This window comes from Nyctereutes procyonoides, unplaced genomic scaffold (genome assembly GCF_905146905.1).
Source record: "Nyctereutes procyonoides isolate TBG_1078 unplaced genomic scaffold, NYPRO_anot_genome, whole genome shotgun sequence".
Lineage (NCBI taxonomy): Eukaryota > Metazoa > Chordata > Mammalia > Carnivora > Canidae > Nyctereutes > Nyctereutes procyonoides.
In genome coordinates this window covers 35,436,780-35,451,269 of record NW_026575159.1, presented here as the reverse complement: position 1 = coordinate 35,451,269, position 14,490 = coordinate 35,436,780, and the positions used below count along the sequence as shown (strand labels likewise).

At 32.5% G+C, this 14,490-nt stretch overlaps 1 protein-coding gene across 1 annotated transcript in view; it reads left to right on the top strand.

The window, feature by feature from the left end:
- CADM2 (cell adhesion molecule 2) overlaps positions 1–13,792 on the top strand; it is a 244,731-nt gene extending 230,939 nt beyond the window's left edge. Inside the window, exons 9-10 of the mRNA XM_055314056.1 lie at positions 7,136–7,261; positions 8,245–13,792. Coding sequence (XP_055170031.1) covers positions 7,136–7,261; positions 8,245–8,363 — 245 coding nt within the window. The 3' untranslated portion in view covers positions 8,364–13,792. The remainder of the gene's footprint in view (positions 1–7,135; positions 7,262–8,244) is intronic.
- Positions 13,793–14,490: the final 698 nt, after the last annotated feature.

The window sequence follows — 14,490 nt, the reverse complement described above, 5'->3', positions numbered from 1 at the left end:
GTTGAATTTCATATTTCTGAACCATTTTATAGTTAAACTGAAATTTCTCCAAGAGCTTTCAATCACTTAAAAACTCCTCCAAAATGAGTACAGAATAGTAATATAAGTGGATTTATTGTTGAAGGGGCTCTTTTCATGCATTCTAGTCACGTGTGGTTCAAATTTATGATACTGTGTACTTGATTCATTTAAATCTTGACTTTCCATAACTCAGATGGTTGAATATTTAAAAATATTTACATAAGATGATTTTAATTTTCTTTCCTACCATTTTGTTCAAACTAGAAATCATGTAAAATTTAATAAAATTATTTATCATAAAATAATTCTAACACTTGAATTAAAACTATATAGCATTTATAATTTCTGCATGATGTGATCCTATAAAGTCAGATGTTCTTTCTCTGAAGTTTATAGTTTTCATTTTAAGGTGAAACACATGACAGAATAGCTACTTGATAGAAACCCTAGCAATGATTTCAGAGATGGAATCATATAATTTAGGATTCTCCTTGATAAGGTGCTAAATAAAATGGTAGTTTAAGGTTACTTTCTGCTCTTCTAAATACCAGAAATTACTAACCTAAATATTATTATTTGACATAATTTTCTCTTTGGAGCCCTTTATTAAGTGTCCAATAACCTAGTTGAAAGATGTTAAATCTAGAAAGTTTCAATTCTACAATCTTCTTTGTGTTTTGTGCATTGTCAACGGAAGAGGCTGCTAAAATATTGCCAAATCCATAGGGATTTACTCACTCCAGTGTTAATAGACTAACTCCCACAAATCATAGACTAACACTTGAGAATGAATAACAGTCTTTAAGATATATGATGTATTTATCTGAATAGTAACAAAGACTTGGCTATCTGTAAAGAAATTTCAGAAGGCTGCATTTTTTTTTATTGCTATGACAGTAGGAGAGAAATGAGAGAAACAGTATAAGATTCCCACTGGGACTTAGCCATCTAAATTACATATTATTTTTGCATTGTTAGGGGGATACTTATCTGATCTTCAATTTCAATCACATATTTTAGTTGCTAAGAATAGAAATTAAAGACAGACTAGTTCTAACAGTGATGGGGGAAAAATAAAAAACAAACCAACAGTTTTAGTTTTTTTGAAAAAAAAAGATGTATATTCACAAATAGACATGCAAAGTAACATTATCAATATCTATAATATTTTTGAAATCTTAAAAATCCTAGACCATATGTTGACTTATTTTGCTGAGGAGATGAAGGCTAAAGTTGAAGTGTTTACTTCATAGATTATAAGAGAGTATATGTAGAACATTAATGAATAGAGTCAAATAAATACATGTTATACATTGCTTTCTCTAAAAGTCTTATTAATGTACCTATAAATATATCTGAAACCCAGTGAAAATATATGCAATGATAAACATGATAAATTTACATTTATTTAAAATAAACTCTAAAAGATTGTTTTACTGTACAGATAAAGAGGGGAATGGTACACATATCTGAGATCCTACTGTGAGAATGAAGATTACAAGCAAAATACATGAAATAAACCAGGGAAATCTCTCACCAATAATGATCTACATCCCAAGACTCACTCTCTCTAGTTCATCCACCATGTACAAATGTCATATGGTCCATATTTCAATTACAAAGATTCTGTAGGTGGATTGACCTGTAGCATTAAAGCTGAGCATGAATACATACCAGCATCATGACAGAGAATCCTTCTTCAAAACATTTCAACATTAATAATAAAGAAAATGCAAGTACAAGTAAACAATAAGAAATTTGTATCCAGTGAAAATTATTTTCAATAAAAGAGGAGAGATAATGCATGCTCACCAAGGAAAAACATTTTCCCAGATCTTTAAATGAAATTCTTTTACTAAAATGAAAAAAACATGATAAAACTACCACTTATTATTGTCAATAATATGCATCTACTTAGAACATCTACTAAGTAAGTACACAATGTGATTAAATAGAGAGAGTGGTTAAACCAAAGTCACAATCCATAGCAAACTTCTTTTGGAAGAAATAAGAAGGAAAACCTATGATAGTGAAATCAAACAGAAGATAAACTTGGGAAATATAACTAAAACAAAATGTAAATTAGTAAAATGATCATAAAAATAGTAAAGAGGGAATGGCATATATGCAACATAAAATATTGAGTTTCTACCAGGGCATCAGTGGATTTTCCAAGGAAGAAAGTAGAAAAAATAATTATTAATCAAAAGTAGCATTTTAAAAAAGGATTCATAATTTCAAAACAAATGAACTAATCTGATTGTAACTTTAAAAAGTAGATTTGCAGATGAATAAATGTTTGACTCAAGGCAAAATACAAAATATACCTAGGTAAAATATAAAAATTTAATAGAAGAAAACACAAAGAATTCTGATAGCAATCACTTAGAAAAAGCAGGTTACTTAAAAAAGAATGGAAAACAAAAATCTGAAAGATTTCAGATTTATCTTGGTAGGGGGAGGCAAAAATTTTGAAACACTGGGGCACCTGGGTAGCTCAGGGGTTGAGCATCTGCCTTGGTTCAGGGCATAATCCCGGGGTCCTGGGATCGAGTCCCACATCGGGCTCCCTACAGGGAGTCTGCTTCTCCCTCTGCCTGAGTCTCTCCTCTCTTTGTGTGTCTGTCATGAATAAATAAATAAAATCTTTTTTTTAAAAAAGTCAAAACACTGATAAATTGTTCTAAACTATTAAGTCATAAAAAGCAGGGGTTCTTCAGCCAATTAAGTGTTGATTCATAACAAAATAATACCTAAAAATTCAAGGTTCAAGGATGTTTTTATCATGAAATTTTCTTTTGAGGAGATGTGTGCTACAATTTGCTATCAAATTCTACATTATCTTTAGTGCATCAGTGAGGTTGAATGTATATTGTAATAGAAGAGCAGATATGAGAAGTTTCAAATTTTAGATAAATAGGAACTGTAAAAGTAACTCTAGATATTGAGATGAGTAAAGAGACCAACCACTGTCAAAAGAAGGTTTGTGGCTAGTCCCTTTGGATTTGTGATGCAGTTCTGAGATCATCAGAATCAAGATGATATTTTCATTAATATTATATTTATAGTAGAAAGAAAAACCCTAAAAGAACAACTTTGCACTATTTAAGCTAGTAGAAAAACTGAGTGGGTCTCATGATCAGTAAATAAAAATGATAAATATAATCTTGACAAATAATAGACATAATACTTTAGAAAATAAACTTCAATAAAAATAGCATTATGATAAACTCTAATCCAATTTAAAAAAGAAAAGAAAGTACAGGGGCTCCTAGGTGGCTCAGTAGGTTAAGTGCCTCTTGATTTTTGCTCAGGTCATGATCTCAGGGTTGTGAGATGGAGCCCCACATTGGGCTCTGTGCTGGGCATGGAACCTGTTTAAGATTCTTTCCCTCTCTCTCTCCCTTTGCTCCTCCTCCCCTAAAAACTAAAAAAAAAAAAAAAAAAAAGTTCTATTTTATACTTTAGCCTCAAACCATAGACCAAAATACATTTTAGATGGATGAAAATATGACAATGAAAGTGTTAGAAGACAGCATAAATCTATATGTGTATATCTTATTTTGCCATCACATCATTGCAAAAGCATTTCAAATTGTGACCCACGAGTCAGACATCATAAAACAAAAGTCTGATATATTTGATCACATAAAATATTAAGGCTTATCCATTACTGAAAAGACAATAAATGAAGAAAAATTAGAATAAATTGCTAAAAATGTTTATTTTTCTATGAAGACAGTTGTTGAAACAGAAAATTTAGATAGAAAAAAATGGTCAAACTGAATAAGCAGCCATTTCAAAATTAACAAATTTATATAGGGGAAAGTAGTTAGACACATTTACGGTAACTTGAAAATATTAAAAATAGATTGGCAATTTTTAAATATTTTAATATATGATGTTAGTATTTATAGGGGGGAATCCTGACTTGTAGTTGATACAGGGTGAATTTATACAATCTTTCTACAATATAATTTGGCAATATTTATCTAAAGTCTTTAAACGTTTATGCTGATTGGTCCAACAACAGCACATTTCAGAATTTATCTTCAAGAAATGAGATAACTACAGAGATGTATGAACAAGAGTGATTTCTCAGTTTCCCAAAAGAGTGCTCAGTTCTGAGAGATATTCAGCAAAGTAGAAATGATTTATGACTATCTGCATTCAGAGACTTGAGCAAAAAGTGTTGACTTGAAACTGAAGTATCTAAGTAAGGAATAAGAATGGGGAATTCAAAGACATGGCAGGTTTATTTTTGCTTTCTTTTTCTTTCTTTTGTTTTTATTTTTAGATTTATAGCCAATGCCAGAAATTAAGGAAAATTCAAGATATATACTAGAAAGGTACATTAACAATAGCTGCTAAGAGAAATTAACTTTTTAATGCTTATTTTAATATATTTTTTTACCCTTGGACAGTTCAATGTGTGTTTTCTTAGTTGTGCAATTTTCTTCCAGGTGGAGACTGAGTGACCTATAGCCTTACTTATGCTTGTAGCTTTCTCATTTTCAATTTATGTCTTCTGAGATGGCCTTGAGAGTTACATTGGAATGTTTTTTATTGCCAGATCTTTATTCAGTTGACCAGAACTCAGATCATATGGTTACATTCAACTGAAGTGAAGCTGGAAAATGTTTAGCTCTGTGTACTGAAAGAAAAGGAAGCAAGTTTGTTATTAGCTAGAAATATCTTCTTCAATATCCCCTTCTGATCAACTAAACATTTTCCCCTCTTTTCCTGCCATACTTTGTCCGAAGAGAAAACCTAATGTACTATCAAGCCTATGTAACCAACTCAAAGGCTAATATTTTCAAATACACACAGTCCTCTTCATCATATCTGGATACATTAGTCCAGGGACAAATTAACCAAAAAACAAATTATTATTTTTTAAAAGATATTATTTATTTATTCATGAGACACACACAGAGACAGAGACATAGGCAGGAGAAGCAGGCTCCCTGCTGACAGCCCGATGTGGGACTCGATCCCAGGACCCCAGGATTATGCCCTGAGCTGAAAGCAGTTGCTCAACCACTGAGTCACACAGGCGCCCCCAAAAGACAAATTATTAATGCTCCCCTCTACCCATACACAAAATACAATGCTAGAACACAGCCATGAGGAAATGCTTCTTAATATAGATGCTCCCATTTGGAAATAAAGAATGGGAAACACTGAATAGTCATTATCCATAACAACTATGAAAACATGCCAGACTGGCCTTAAAAGATCCCTCTGCCTTGGCAGTAGTTGTAATTCCTTAAAGAAATGGAGTTCTCTGTACACTCTTGTCTTTGCTTCCCCCAAGTCTACCCCATGGGAGGCTCAGTTTGTCTGTTACAGTCCATGGTCACATCTGAAGTGTTTGATTGGGAATATGCTCTTCATGGGAACTAGTCCACTTCTTGCTTGCACCAAGTTTGGGGATCTTGAGGTTGTTTGAAGTTTTAAATAGACTTTTTTTTTCTATCTAGAAATACACTACTTTCACCCAATAGTTTCATTAAAAACACAGTAGACTCCTGGTATGTCATGCCTACAATAATACTTCAAGATCTTTTGAAGGTATAATTGTGAAGCCTAATTTATTTCTTTAGTTTCTCTATCCTCTAAATCCCTCACTTAGAATATACGTAGTTACCATGAGATGTCTGCAACATGGACTTGGGAAGGTAGGCAGTATATTCAATCTGATCCTCAGCAGTAGGGCTGAGCCTTAGTGGGTTTAGTTGCTCAAAGCTTCACTTAGTTTTATCCCTTATTGTGTGACTTCCTTAAGTAGTTGATTTTTCTAGACTTTTGAAGTTCCCAGTTGTCTAGGCTTTCTTTTGATCTTTCCATTTCTGCTTGAAAAATGGCTATTTTTGGGGGGGATCATCTCTTTCCTGTAATTTTACTAAAGGATAAATGTGAAAGTATATTATTAATCTCTATTTCTCCAGTTACTTTCTCTAAAACTACGAGTCAAATAGGCACTTGATCCTTTACATTGAGTATTCATTTCCTCCTAATGTCAATCACACTTAACCCAATTGTAACACCTTCCTCTCCTTGAAATACATTCTTCTCTTTGATCAGCTACAACATACTCTACAGGGTATTTTCCTCTCTCACTGTTCTTTCCTTCTCAGTCAGTTCTGCTGGAAGCGCTTTCTCTTTAGACTTTAGATATGGGAGTTCCTCAGTTCAGTTTTCAGACTTCTTCTCCTCTCTATCTAGACTTACTCCCTCGGGGAGTTCATCAATTGCTATATCTTTAAGTAAGATTTATATGACAATAAATCCTAAATTATCATTTCAGTGCCAGCGTTTCCCATGACGTAATTTTATTTTTTAAACAATATAATTGTGTTCATCACACTAAACACACACACACACACACACATTCACAGATATATATTCAGAAGGAGAAGAGGAAGGAAAGGCATAAAACCTTGCAAAATTGTACATTTATCTGACCTGGCACCTGATGGCTCAGTTGGTTAAATGTTGGACTCTTGATTTCAGCTCAGGTTGTAATCTCAGGATTGTGAGATTGAGCCCTGCATTGGACTCCATGCTGAGTGAGGGGTCTGCTTAAGATTCCACCCCTCTCTCCCCTTCTCCCTCATGTGCTCTCTCTCCTTCTTTACTTTTTTAAAAGATTTCATTTATTTATTCATGAGAGACAGAGAGAGAGAGAGAGAGACAGAGACAGAAACAGAGACACAGGCAGAGGGAGAAGCAAGCTCCATGCAAGGAGCCTGATGTGGGACTCGATCCTGGGTCTCCAGGATCAGGCCCTAGGCTGAAGGCAGCGCTAAACCACTGAGCTACCTGGGCTGCCCTCTCTCTCCTTCTTTTAAGAAAAAGTTTTTATATGTGTATTTGTTTATCCAGTCTTAAAATATAAAGTCAACAGCAATTGTGATCAATGTGGCAAATGTTATATCTGCAGGTATATTGTACAAATGAATATTTGTTGACTAGATGGTTGGTTCGATACCATTAGTGAAATTTTACCACAATAGAAATGGGCTAATTTTCAAAATAACTCATTCTAATGCAGATATATACTCTATACCTAAATAACACATCATTTGTATGATTTTATTCTATTCTCTAGATCCCAATGCTCTGGCTGGCCAGACTGGCCCTGATCATGCTCTTATAGGAGGAATAGTGGCTGTAGTTGTATTTGTCACGCTGTGTTCTATATTTCTGCTTGGTCGATATCTGGCAAGACATAAAGGTAGGTAATATTTAATAAAATATTCTTAAGTTTGGCAAAAAACTATTTTAAAGACAGGCTTAATTCTGAAATATTAAATGAATATATGTATATATATGACAGAGATGTAAATGCAAAATTATTTCAGGGAATTTCTGATTGTTTTACTTAATGAAAGTTGGATTGATTTGGTAAAATAATGCTTAACCAATGGCCAAAGTTCACAGAGTGAGTCACTGGCTCAGAGGGAGAAATAAAAAGCAAGTTTGTAATTTATCTCCAGGATTGACATTCAACTATAATGTCAGACATTTGGTCAACATTTTTGTTCGTAGGTTTTTAGATACACATATGGCCATATGAGTGAAGAAAATATGTAATTTCCAAAAAAGATTTTATTTATCCATGGGCGATACACACGGAGAGGCAGAGACACAGGCAGAGGGAGAAGCAGGCTTCCTGTGGGGAGCCTGATGCGGGACTCGATCCCAGGACCTTCAGATCATCACCTGAGTCAAAGACAGATGCTCAACCACTGAGCCACCCAGGTGCCCCAAGAAAATATATAATCTGTTTTTTCCAAAGGGCTGGGTAGTGAACTATTGACATAATCTACTTTTAAGTGGGGCTTTCAACATGAAGGATGACACGTTTGATGTGATCATTATCAACATCTTAACAAAGGACCCTGATTACTACAGCTGCAAGAGGCACATGGTCTGTATCCCTCATCAGAGGAATCAAACTACTCATTACCCATTCCAGTTAGGCAGTTGCCTCTAGTTAACCTGACCACAGCTTCATCTATAACACACACCTGAAAGCTGAAAGACAGTGTGCAACAGGAGAGTGAATTGTGTGGTTTATTTTGTCTCAGCATATGTTACAACATACAAGAAATCTGGTACAAGTTTCTTCCTAAATGAATGTAGCTTGAATGCTGGCTATTTTACCAGTCTCACAGAACTCACACATATATATTTTTTTTCTTCCAATACCCACAGGAACATACTTAACAAATGAAGCTAAAGGGGCTGAAGATGCGCCAGATGCTGACACAGCCATTATCAATGCTGAAGGCAGCCAAGTCAATGCTGAAGAGAAAAAAGAGTATTTCATTTAAAATGCAGGCCAAGATTATGAGTTTTCCTTATCAGGCTGGCTGCTGGAGAAAACTGGCTATCATCTTTCAGAATTCATTTCTACCATCTTCCGCTACCTTTATTAACTTCCATACCGTACTGCTATCAGTAGCCAGTGTATACCAACAATCAGCTGTCGAAAGCATCATTCTTTAATTACTGTACCATACATAATGCAGGACATTTCTTACTGCCTAAATTCCACACCATTGCTCTTTTAACATACAGTGCTTGAATATACAGCCTTAACAATGTTAATCATCTCTCTGGATCTTGGTATTGAATTGTTTTCTACATTGAAAAGAAGTATGCAAAGGTTTTTTTTTTCCCTCATTTTTCCCTTTAAATCATAAATTTTGTCACTTTATCATGGGAAAGCTTTCACAAGGAACAGGATTAGGTAAAGACCTAACATGTTTAAGTTTAATCAGAGATTAGAGGTTTACAATGTTTTCTACATGTCTACCTTTAAAGACATGTTTGGAAACTTATGCCCTAGAAAACACAAATGAAAACACTGTAGAATAGATTCTGGAATGTTTGAGATTATACTGGTGAAGCTGTATCAATGTGCTATTTTAAAATATAGTATTTGATACAGGAGCCATGTGTATGAATTGCAATCATGACATGACATTTTATATAATTATATAGATCCCACCAGTAGGTATTTTAGCTTCATTTACCAATAAATTTTTACAAACATTTTACTGCTTTGGGAATCACAAGGATTTCATTCATTTCCCTAGTTTGATTCTATAATTTATTTGCCCCATAAAGACCCACCTGCCTAAACAAAACTGAAGTATCCATAGGGCACAATTTTGAGACATTTAGTATCTGTATATAGTGCATATAATAAATCCAATTAAACATTATTTGATACATATTTAACTTTTTTGGCTGTAGGTAATTCAGTCATAAGTAAGCATTTTCTAATGTCCATTATATCCCTTTAGATATTACTTAAACCAATATTATAAGTAGTTAACATGTATTAGTATTTTTGTCTGTATGTCCTAGCACTGTTCAACAACAAATTTTTCTAGTTCTTGTTAATTTTTATTTGTTATACAATGGAAGCACAATGTTATAAGGAAAGGTAATTTTAAGCTAACAACCAGTGCACAGCCTCAGGTTTTAAATTACAACCACAGTTGAATAATGACCTAAAAGTAAACTCTTAGTTTGTTAAAAATTTACAAATTTTAATTTGGCAGTTCCAGAGCTGCTTACCTATGTTGGTTTGCCAAAAAAGAAGTGTTTAAGATATGTTTTCTGTATAAATGAACTAATTCTTTATATTAAATTCCTGTCTATGCATTTTGTGAGGTACAAACTTATGAAACAGTGAGTGATGGAGAATTTCTGCCATGCTTTTAACTCCAGGGTGAAAGTCTCTTTCTCTGGATTATTTCTGAAATTTTGGTGTATTTAACCATTAATATCTGCTGTATTCTTGAATATGACATAGAGTCAATCTAAAGTCATATTATTTCTTCTAGTAAACTACAATATTGCTAGATTAGTTCTCATTAAATTTATTATATGCTAAAAATTAAAAAGTCCAGTTAGATAAAAATTATTTTCCCATTTGCAAGCATTGCACCTTTAAGAAGAAAACAAATATGATGATATGGTAGCTATACTTGTGATGTCTGAAAGCATGATGGTCTATGGTTTTAAAAATAATATCTTGGAATTTATTTTTGGGAAATGAGGATGGTTGGGTATGACATCATGTATTAATGTGAAATGAAAGACAAGGGTGCTGTATCTTAGATTATTTATCAGAAAAGTATAAACTTTTAAAGACAACATTAGAATTTTAAATTTTTTTTGATTGTTGAAGCATTTATCTTGTTGATTTCTTACAAAAGGAAAAGGACGATGTCAGTCAAGCAGCACTTTTTCAGAATATACAGAACATAAATAATATGATGTGGTTGAGTGTTAACATAATAAATCATATACAGTATGACATTTTAAGGAAATAAGTCTGCATTGATGTGATTGCATGCTTGTTTTTACAGTTCACTCCATACCATCTGTGGAAAAATGCAATAATATGTTAATATAGTAGGGTAGTTTGAGAGAATCAGGTAGGTGCTACTAGACACACTGAAACTAGAATAGGTTTATAAACTGTTCATATCTTTCAATGCATAATCTTTAGAAAGACTCCACAAAACAAAATTCATCCTGTTAGTACAAAATGGAAAGGTTCTTATTACAGAAGTAAGTTGTATAAACTGCATCATCAATTACTATTTAAAGCTTAATTTCAGGATGCACTTACAAAATTACTACTCTTCATTGATGCTGTATTTACATTCCTCTTCATTTTGTCTATATTCTACTTGGCTCCAAATGTTAAATTGTTGCCTAAATAACTCGATCATTATTTATAGCACTGTAAAATTAGAAATCAAAAATTAGTTGTATTTCAAAGTTTTTGACTCTTTTAACCCTTTAGAATAATATAAAAACTCAACCGAATTCTTTAAAAGAAAGTAACTTACATATTATGATTTGTGGGCTCTAATAAAATGTTTTGCCAGTTAAAATAGTCCAATTTCAATTAGGTATAATTTTTAGTTCCTTAAAAAATAGCAGTAGAATTATATTTTCTTATCTTTAAACTTATTCTATTCCTACCAAATAGGGGAAAAATTATAAAAATTCTGCTCATTTCTACAAAAATCAGGAAGAAAACACAAAATAATATTTTGAAATGGAACCATGTCAATTGCAATGTCTGAAATGTGCACATGTGTATGCACAGGGCCAAATTCTGTCTCTGCTTATTGAGCACAGTAGCTATGGAACTCAGTGGAAGGAGTGTGAACACACATATATCCGTAGTAGAATATGGAACATTATTCTTTACCAAAAGTAGCTATTCTCTGCCAGTGTACTGTTTATAGTGTAAATTGATTGTCCTCCATCAAAAAAGGGTAAACAGCATTTTTTCCCATTTTTGAGTGTCCTAGATAGAATGATTATTAAAATTAGGAAGAAAAAGGAAAGTTTGTTAGTGCAAGAGCAAAGATAGGACACATGACTGACCAGAGTATTGATGTGTGTGTATTTACATGTGTGTGTATGTGTGTGTGTGTAAAAGAGAGAGAGAGACAGAGAGAGAGAGAGAGATTTCAACTTGTTTTCTTTTACCAGAGAATCCAAGAAGCAGTTTAAGGAACCTGATATTGGAATTTAATTTAGAAACTGGATGATCTTATATTGATTCAAGATGCTTAATATTGCGTTGAAACCCAAAACTTAAAATAGAGAAAGAAAACTAACTTTCCTAAATATGGCAAAGAAGCTAACACACCTCATTTATTTTTATTTCTTTGTAAAAATATAAATATCTCAATTAAAAGGACAGGCTCACTTGTAATTATGTACTCATGATTGTAACAGCTTTGAGATTCCATATAGGCACATGTACAGCAGCTGTTTGACCGTGATGGTTCTTCCATGTAACATACCAGTTATCGTGTAATTTAGTGCCACTTATTGCAAAGTGTTACCAAGGGGAGCATTTAAAATACATTTTATTTTCCTTTGGACATAAGGATAACTTGATGAATGATAAATATGAAATTTATGTTATGCTCTTTAATTGTTAAGAAAATGCAAAACCTTGTAGCTTACTGCAACTTCCCCATCATATTGTTGATTACTTAGAGCCCACGAAAAATGCCCAGTTTTATCTCCCTTTGCAAATGGTAATCTGTGATGAATATACAAAACAAAACAAACAAAAAGAACTGGCAACCACAGCTGAAATAAATGAAACATCTAATAAGAATTACTGAGTAATGCTTTTTATTAAGTGGCACAAAGTACACACTAAAAACTATGCAAAATATAGGTAACTACAGTGTACGTACATGTAAGTATCTTGTACTTGCTGTGTATGGATGTTGGAAACCCATGTAATTATAATATGCATTTTGAATATTGGGAAAGAGGAAATCTTAGTGTAGATAATAGAAGTTGTTTTGAAATATACACTGGCAATATTGAAATTTACTCAGTGCAATATCTGCAATTCTATTGCTGGATACTAATGCAAAGGGATTTCAAAGTCTTCTTTAACACGATCCAAGAGATTGCTAATCTTCACCTCCCACACACTAAGGCATTAATTAAAAATATAATTGATTCAACAACAAACACTTTAAGTTTTCCTTATTTAATCATTAATGTGGACACAATAAAATTATTTGGCTTAGTTTTTAGCACTACTGGAGAGAAAGAAATAGCCTGAGTTTTAGACTTTGCTTGATATTTAATTGAATTTGGAATTCTTAAACTTTCCTTGAAGTGTGTATTTTAATGGATTATGGTACTTTTATTATAAGTACACACTTAATCAAAGAACATAGGTTACCTTTAACCGTTAAAGTCACTATATCTTAATGGGAATTTTTTTAGACCTTTTTTCTATTTTTTTCCCCTTTCTCTCCCTATTCTTTCTGTCCCAGGCATGCCCTTTGCACTTATACCCTTCCAAAGGCAATGGATTGAAAGCAACTAGCAAGATTATAAAGATAGCTAAAGGGAACAACATGTAAGAATGGGTTCTAAACTCATCAGCATTTTTATGTATTGAGATTATTAATATTGAATGCAATAGTTATTGGATATAGCTGGTAAGTTCTCTGCCATGCATACTTACAATAATCCTTCTACCTCTCACTTTTAACATGGGCTATGATATAGAAGAAATAATTATTTGCAGGATATCCCAGGAAGCATTCTTTGGGACTATCATTAACAGTCCTCTCCCCAGCCCCTGGGAAATCTCAAAAGCCAATTTCTTTTAGTGTATTCAACAGTGTATGGATCTGCATTTGTTTTTCCTTTTCTATCATAAACTTTTCCTGTGGGCAAAATATGCTAACTTTATAAGAATAGTTCTTTTCATGTGTACTTAATATTTCAATGTAATATAAATGTGTTGATTTTTTAAAAATAACTTAAATGGCAACACTTTGGAATCCAATCTTATATTTCATTTAACATTTAAAATGCAACAGTTTCTTATAAATTAATGTTGTGCTTTTAGGTAAAAAATTATATATATGATTTATTTACCCAAAAACTGTTATCTATATAAGACAAAAATTTAAGTATTTAAAATTGGCTCCTTATTAACAAATAATACCTGAGTAATGAACACAAAGTATTGCCACAAATGCCCACTTTACTGTGTCTGCTTAGACATAATATGAATTTTTCAAATGATGTAATTTATTCCAAAAGGAAATTATATTTTAAAAGCAGATTTTTCTTGAGAAAAAATTATACAAGAAAATATTTCAAATTATGATGTTAAATCTATAAAATATGCTTAAAGTAAGTTGTTTCTATGTTATGTGGTTATGTTACAAATAATATTGGCCGAATCTTTACCATCTTATATATATATATATATATATATATATATATATATATATATATATATATATTACAATAAATGTATGGTTATTTTGGAGAGAATGGGCCCACATGTGAAAAAATGTAAAGAAAAAACATCTTTTTCCCCTATAAAAACATACTGTATATTTCAAAAGAAGAAAGTTAAAAGATATTTGAAGATTGCAGGGGCAAAAGAAAAACCTACCAGGGCTCAGCACTTAAGCACTTTTCCCACATCCAGGGTCAGAACAGCAGTGATTCCCACACGGACTTTTAAGTGCGGTATGAATGCCACATTACACTTCTATTATACACAGTACTGTCAAACCTCAAATGTTTTCTTTCTTCAAATGCTTTTCCTTGTACATGATACTAGTAGACACTTTTCTCTTTATATTTGCTGATAGTGAAAGTTATATGCAATAAAATGTTTGATGGTTGAAAGCAGTGGTCACCAGTTGGTTAAAAAAAAAAAAACTATGAAATGTAAACTGAATTGTTATCTCTCTATCCTTTTTGCTTTTCTCTGTGTTTCTAATGTATTGAAGGATTCTCATAAATAGAAAAATAATTTAGAGATTTTTCAAAAGTAGTACTCTTTCTCCTTATGAGTGTATAAAATTTTAATCTCTTTACAAATTTATTTAACTGTACCTGCTGTACTGATTGTAGATT